Source organism: Miscanthus floridulus, chromosome 13, assembly GCF_019320115.1.
Source record: "Miscanthus floridulus cultivar M001 chromosome 13, ASM1932011v1, whole genome shotgun sequence".
NCBI classification, from domain to species: Eukaryota; Viridiplantae; Streptophyta; class Magnoliopsida; order Poales; family Poaceae; genus Miscanthus; species Miscanthus floridulus.
Window position 1 is genome coordinate 40,847,869 of NC_089592.1, and position 7,371 is coordinate 40,855,239.

General features: G+C 44.3%; 1 protein-coding gene across 1 annotated transcript; it reads left to right on the plus strand.

The window, feature by feature from the left end:
- The first annotated feature begins 2,746 nt into the window (after positions 1–2,746).
- Positions 2,747–7,133, plus strand: LOC136501017 (uncharacterized). The gene is made up of 8 exons (XM_066496508.1): positions 2,747–3,154; positions 3,271–3,993; positions 4,332–4,448; positions 4,522–4,700; positions 4,805–4,898; positions 5,006–5,083; positions 5,194–5,295; positions 6,824–7,133. The coding sequence occupies exons 2-8, from the start codon at positions 3,451–3,453 to the stop codon at positions 6,953–6,955; spliced, it is 1,245 nt and encodes a 414-aa protein (XP_066352605.1). The 5' UTR covers positions 2,747–3,154; positions 3,271–3,450; the 3' UTR covers positions 6,956–7,133.
- The last annotated feature ends 238 nt before the right edge of the window (positions 7,134–7,371 follow it).

The following is a 7,371-nucleotide window of genomic DNA, read 5'->3' on the forward strand; positions in this document are numbered from 1 at the left end:
GCGTCCGGTCACCCCACAGAATGCTGACATAACCTCTAAACGTTATGTTTTGAATGAGGGGGTATAAATACTTACTCAACTCATCCAAGGGAGGCCTCTTGCCCATTTGTTCAGCTGAGAAACACCTTGAGAGTGCAAGGGAGAGAAAGAGCCTAGTGAGGTGATTGAGATTTGAGAATCCAAGATTAAGGTCCTCGTTAGTCCAAGGAGACTAGCAAGTGTGCATCCACCCTTCTCATTAGGCTTGTCGTAAGTGAGAGTTTGTGATTGTTACTCTTGGTGATCGCCATCACCTAGACGGCTCGGTGGTGATTGGGAGTTTGGTGATCATCTAGCGGAGCTTGTGGATGACCCAACTCAAGTTGTGAGCGGTTGTGGGCGATTCACCGCGATGGAGTGTCGAAGAATCAGCCCGTAGAGAGCACTTGATCCTTGCGTGGATCAAGGGGCAGCTACACCCTTGCGCGGGTGCTCCAACGAGGACTAGTGGGGAGTGGCGACTCTCCGATACCTCGGGAAAACTTCGCCGTGCTCCTTTCCCTCTCTTTACTTTGAGCATTTACATTTGAGCAATTCATTTCATGTCTTTATATTCCTAGAATTGGAATTGGCATGCTAGAGTAGGATTGGAACCTAGGGTGCAAAATTTTTGTGCAGTAGAACAATAGAAACACATTCTAGGCACAAGGGGTGAAGTGGGCTAAGTGTAGGGCTTAATTATTGCAAAGAATTTAGAATTAGCCCAATTCACCCCCCTCTTGGGCATCTTGATTCTTTTAGACTAATAGGATGTGAGGCCGATCTAGATCGATCTCGATCGGGCATGTTGATATTACTGAAAATAATGACAACAAGAACATCAGCAAGATCGATAACATAATGAATCTACCCAAAGGATGCCACCCTTAGGTAGAGCCGATAACTTGACCTTAATCTAATTCGAGCAGTGGAGGTCAAACTTAACCGATGCAGTCGTACTTGAACTAAATAAGGATCGATAACTAACTTATACTAGAGCTCATAAGAGGTTGGCTCGATCGATGCAGCTCTACAAACAAGAGTATAAGTCATGACGGTACTTACAGACAAGCTAGAGGTCGACCAGATCGATACAACTCTGCTTGTTGAAGAACTCACCGAGATCTACAGTACTCCTACTCCTAAAGGTTGGCGTGAAGCCAAAAAAAAGTAATTGGTATTGATTGATTGGATGTCTCTTACATTTGCCTTGATTCATCTACTGTAGACATGTCCAAACAATCAGTTGCTATATAGTGAAAATTAGCAGATCACACACAAGTTATTATGCATACCATTCTTCTTTTTAGTTCTAGGAGCATTTTCCTTTCCTTCTTTTTTGTTTGTCGAAAGATTTTTATTTCCTCCTTCAAGTACACTTTTTGATCTTTTAATGTAGGAACTTTTTTATGTGGAGGTACTTTAAATGATATGCGCTCCTCGGCGACATCTTGGAAACACATGAGAAAACATTGTGGCCAAGTCGGCTTAACCGAGTCCCTAGTTGGCTAAGCCGACTCTCCCTGTTTTCAACCTGAAAACAGCACCTCAAGCCCGTGGAAGTCAGCCTAGCCGGCTCGAGAGTCGGCTTAGCCGACTTTGTCAAGTCCAGAACGGATCTAAACACGTTTTGACGTGATTTGGAAGGAGTTTCGACTCCTTGAGGGATAAGGCCACCCCCACCTTATAAATATAAGGTCCACGGCCGATTGAGGTGCCCAATACACATAGGCCCCGTTCGCTTGGCTGAAAAAACAAGCAAAAACATTGTTCCGACTGAATTGTTGTGAGAGAAAAACACTGTTTCGGCTGAAAAAAGAAGCCGAACAAGCCGACTTTTAAGGTGAGCCGAACAGAGCCATAATCGTACCAAAAAATCAATCTACTACCTCTCTTTTACCCTATTTTCCCTTCTACTTCTCCTCGTTCTTCGTCAGCGCTGCATCGACGGTGGATCGACGACTGGCGAAGCTCTAGAGCGGTCAGGCCGGCTAGAGCAGTCCATAGCCACTGCACGCCCCAATGGGGTCCCTTCCGGGCGTGTGGGGTTTCGGGCCTCAAGAGACTTCGCCGACGTGTCTTGCGTATTGCGCTGCCGGCGAGGCTCCTTCGACAACGTCTTACGTATCACGCTTATCACTGGAGGTACAAGGTCCAAGTGTAGATATCCCCTAGGCGCCGGCCGATCTAAAAATTGGCTAGACCCTACATCGAGCGTTCTAGTTCCTTATCGAGTGTGTGACCTAATTAAGCGTCATCACAAGCCTTTTTTGTACACTTTGCATTTATGTTTAAGCTAAAAGATATTTTGCAAATGGCTCCAGCAGGCTTGTGTGCTACGACAGTCATCGTACAAACGAGATGATACAAAAATTTATAGATTGTACTTCTTTTTGTAACATAATATTTCGTGGCATAATCTTATTTTCGTTTATTTTCTTTTTGAACAAGCGAGGTATTGTGCTTGATACAAAACAAAGCTACAGCATAATCAAGATGACATTTTATTTCGCGTGTTTGAACTCGTGGTTTCAATTTTATCTACAAAATACCTATTTTATCCGTAGAAAACCTAATTTGGTGAGTTAGTGCATTGTCGTTCAAAAAACGAGTCATAGGATACGGCATGTAAAAGGACTATTTTGTCCTATTCAGTATGGTCACGTCTTTAGTGCAACCATATTAAAAAGTTGGATAGTAGGAGTTGCTGACACGGTCACAACAAGAATAAATCCGTATCCCAAGCTCCGCCGTTTCACCAAATTGACAAGAAAGCTGCCGCTACCAATCCACCATTGCGATTTGCGAGAACCTCAAAATACTATCAAAATCTTTCGCCATTCGATAACGCTGGTGATGAAAATGGAGCTCCTGATCCGACTTTAATCAGAGCCATCAGGCCTCCCAAAATAGGGTTCAAATAGGGGCAGGGAGCAAGGAGCCATCCCATTTTTAGCCGTTGCCGCAGCTGGTCGTCGTCGTCGTCGCTGCTCCCAATCTGCGGCCGTCGGTGTTGCCTTCGCTTCTAATCTACAAGAGCGAGCAGCACCGACCGAGCCGATCCGCTCCTCTTCTTGGTTCTTGGTCAATAAATCAGCAGAGCAGGAAAGATCTGTGAGGTTCTTGCAGTCGACAGGTGATTTGCATTTTCTTCAACTAGCTGCTTTCTTTCTCGGGAGTTCTTGTCCTGATTGCTCGTCGTTTAATACGAAATGCGATAAATTCCGGGTTTTATTTTTCAAATGGTTGTAGGGGTCCAGGATTACGAAGGAAACCAAGAACGCAAGGAACATCTAAGAAGAGGGGAGGAAAGATTTGGGTGTAGATTGGTAGATATATTACACAGGTTTTCTTTTGGAGTAGGTTATTAGCAAATAGATAGGTGGAGAAGAAGCCTGGCAAAAAGAGGAGGTGAAATTTGTGCAGAAGAACATGTTTGGGATCCAAACCAGGGACGTGGCAGATGATTTCAACTCCTGGAGGAGGACATTACGGAACACGCCCACCGCGTCGATGCCCACCAACACCGATACCATTAGGTACAGCACAGGCAAGAAGAGTTTGTTCAATGTACACCTCATGTCTGTCAAGTTTGAGGACCTGTACGGGTTCATGGTGGAGGGCAATGTGGATGATGTCAATGTGCTGAACGAGGTGAGGGAGAGGATCAGGGAGCAAGGCAGGGTGTGGTGGGCGCTGGAGGCAAGCAAGGGTGCAAATTGGTACCTCCAACCAAAGATTTCTTCAAATGAGGGGGTGATCAGTGTCACATCACTCAAGTTGTCAGTGCTCACTAATACAATTACATTGAGGAGATTGATCAGGAAAGGTGTGCCTCCGGTGCTGAGGCCAAAGGTTTGGTTATCTGTGTCAGGAGCAGCCAAGAGACGGTCAACAGTACCAGAAACATACTATGATGAGCTAATTCGTGCTACTGAGGGGAAGACCACGCCAGCCACAAGGCAAATTGATCATGTGAGTTTTGTGAAGATGTTATGGACTTGTTATGTGGAGATTGATGCTTTCTTATCTTGCAGCATATAGAACCCATGTTTCTTTGTGGTCACTATTCAAGTTTAAAATAGAAAGATGGTCCTTTCATACTGTAGTTTGTGTTGGTAAATCTTAAGTATTGTCACTAGTTTACTCTGTTATGCCAGAAAATTAACTCCATCAAAAGAACCTAAAGAGACTGCATCTGCATAAATTCACTTCGCTACAAATGTGGGTGTTTCATTTTATAATTTTCTTGTTTCGATACAATTATGTTGATAGTAATAGTAATAGTAATACTAATGATAGGGATTTTACAGGATCTTCCTCGCACTTTCCCTTGTCATCCTTGGTTGAACAGTGACAAGGGTCAGGCATCTCTGCGACGAGTACTTGTGGGGTACTCATTCCGTGATTCAGAAGTTGGATACTGCCAGGTTAGCATAGTGCCAGATTATAAAATCAGATTATATCATTAAGCACATCCATCACTAACTGCATCTGCTGCAGGGTCTAAACTATGTAGCTGCACTCTTGTTGCTTGTGATGAAGACAGAGGAGGATGCATTTTGGATGCTTGCTGTACTCCTTGAGAATGTACTTGTCAGTGATTGCTATACTGACACTCTTTCTGGATGCCATGTCGAGCAGAGGGTGTTCAAAGATCTCCTGGCTAAGAAGTGTCCAAGGTATTTCTTTCCCTTTATGTTTTTGACATGCCACCACTAACCAATATAAATCTGAAACCATCAGGCCATGATTTCTTACTGTATTTTAATGGGCATTGATGTAGGATTGCTGCTCATCTTGAAGCAATGGGGTTTGATGTTTCACTTGTTGCTACAGAATGGTTTTTGTGCCTCTTCTCAAAGAGCCTGCCTTCAGAGGTTACACAAAAGTTCCATCAGTATCAATATTTATGTTGTCCCCTGTATGATTTGCTCATAATCATTTGAAGTTTTATTTTCACACTTCTTTTCATTGATGTGAGCAGACAACACTTCGGGTATGGGATGTTTTATTCAATGAAGGAGCCAAGGTTTTGTTCCATGTTGCTCTCGCAATTTTCAAGGTACCTCATGAAGCCACTTATATACTTCATGTGTCCTGACTCCCCAGCCTATATCAGCTAAAGATTACTTTCTTTTCCTTTCACATTACTTATGTCCACCAAATTTGCAGATGCGAGAAGATGATCTACTGCACATCCAACATATCGGTGATGTGATTGATATTTTGCAAACAACCACGCATCATCTATATGACCCTGATGAACTCCTGACAGTAAATCTTCTTCACTGTTATTTCATAGTTCTATCCTTTGCTGATATAGTCATAATCTTTGAGAAAATTCCTTCTATGCCATTGAAATTTATACCCATTGCCATTGAAAAATATAGCTTCTCTTGAGTGCCATTAGTTCTATTTTTCTCCTCCCCTCTATGCCATTTAGGTGGACGCCGACCTCATCTCTCTGCCTATTCCCCATTAACTAACGTGCATCCCTGAAAATGAAAACACGGATTAGTCAAAGAAGTTCAGAGAGCATAGAGCATAGCTACAACAGGATGTTTCCATAGTTAGATACTGCTAGACAGAGAAGGGAAAAGCAGTGCTGTAAGTCAAGAAGGAACACGTCATAGAGAGCGAAGCATAGGGGCGGCGAGGACAACACAGTCTACTTTGTGAGTAAGTCAGGGTGTCCCTGGACATTGTGGGCTCCTGGCCACCACCATGCATTAGAGCACATCGCAGTAGAACTTCTATGTTGTTCCGTGCCGCACTGGCGGCGAGGCTGTGCCCAACTTCTGGAGCCACTTGGGCACGGACATATAACCTGCAATTTGCTGTGCCGGCGTTCACGGAGTTGCCCCGAATGCTATTCCTCCCCACGCACCACGTGGCGTGCGGCGGTGCTGCCTACATGGTCGTGCTCTCTGAGTTCCTCAACGCGGCGTGCATCTGGGAGTTCATGGGTGGCGTGGATAGCAGCAGGTGGCACAGGTCACATCGCTGGCACGCAGCGAGCAGCTGCTGCAGGCGGCTGGGGCTGATTGCAGACTGTAGACGCATGCGGTTGCAGTGTGCGGCGCAGTAGGATGGTGGAGAAGAGGCAGCTCAGTGCAGGGAGCAACACGTGCACGCGGGGCAGCGCAGGTAAGGGCACGGGCACAGCGAAAGGTGGGCCATGCAAAGGTTTTAACCACTGTGCTGCCACGACGCCATCACTGGATCCAAGACTTTAAGCTCCATGGCCGCCCTTGAGCGGTGCCATGGCCACAAGGAGGCAGACGCAGAGGGGCGACACCAACTCCTCTCATCCCTTGGCAATCATACTGGCGTTCTACTCCTTCCTAGGCGCCGACAACGGATCGCGAGGATGCGCTGCCACGACGAGCTGCGAAGAGGCGCCATCGTGAGGAGAGACCTCATCTTCTTTGTGCCAGTAAGGAGGCACAACCACGTGGCAGATGGCAGCAACTGAGATTTTGCATATAATCTAACGGCAATGGCACAAAACGGAAATAAAAAAATAAAAACAATGGCATAGAAGGGATGATATATTTTTTAATGGCATTGAAGAGATAGGTATAAATTCCAATGGCATAGAAGGAATTTTCTCATACTCTTTTGTATTGTTGTACCAACAAATTTGGTGTAGGAAGTGATACATTGCTTTCTAGTCTATGCAAATATCTTATAGCAGTAGATAAAAAATTAGAAAAAAAGAAAGAAGACAGGTTTCTAGCAAAATCACAATGAATATAATCTGTAAACATTGGTTGACGATCTTAAACCCTTCCTTTTCCAGTTCGCGTTTGACAAGATTGGTTCAATGACAACAAACACAATCACAAAGGAACGGAAAAAGCAGGAGACTGTTGTCATGGCTGAGCTTGATCAAAGAACAAGACGGCTGAGTTCACTCAAGGTGGATGGATAGTTTGTAAAATACAAGTTCTTGAAAGCTGTAGTCTTGGCCTATTAGGCACCTGGTCACACAGCATTTGCTTCAGTGAGCGAAAATCATGGGGCTACCAAAAATACTGGGAGATGGAAAGCTGCAGTATGTATTTGTTTAACACGAGTTTTTGGACTTCATATTGTCTGCTTTGTGTGTTCTTCCTTTGTATACAATTATAGCATTGTTTTATTCATGCGAGCTATTTACGTTAGCAATCTACATCATTCACTAATATGCATTTATTTGTCTACGTTGGCATACCACATTATGCACTAAAATTCATTTAATCTCTTCATTCAACTAAATATAAGTCCTCTAACTTAATTCTAAGTTCTTTGTGATTTCCACAGTGATGTGTAGGGTATCTTCTAGGTTTTTATAGCAACGCACGGGAT

Coding starts and splice junctions, on each gene's coding strand:
- LOC136501017 (XM_066496508.1), top strand. CDS start 3,451: ATGTTTGGGATCCAAACCAGGGACGTGGCAGATGATTTCAACTCCTGG. Junction 4,449..4,521: donor CAGAAGTTGGATACTGCCAG/GTTAGCATAGTG, acceptor CATCTGCTGCAG/GGTCTAAACTATGTAGCTGC. Junction 5,084..5,193: donor TTGCTCTCGCAATTTTCAAG/GTACCTCATGAA, acceptor CCAAATTTGCAG/ATGCGAGAAGATGATCTACT.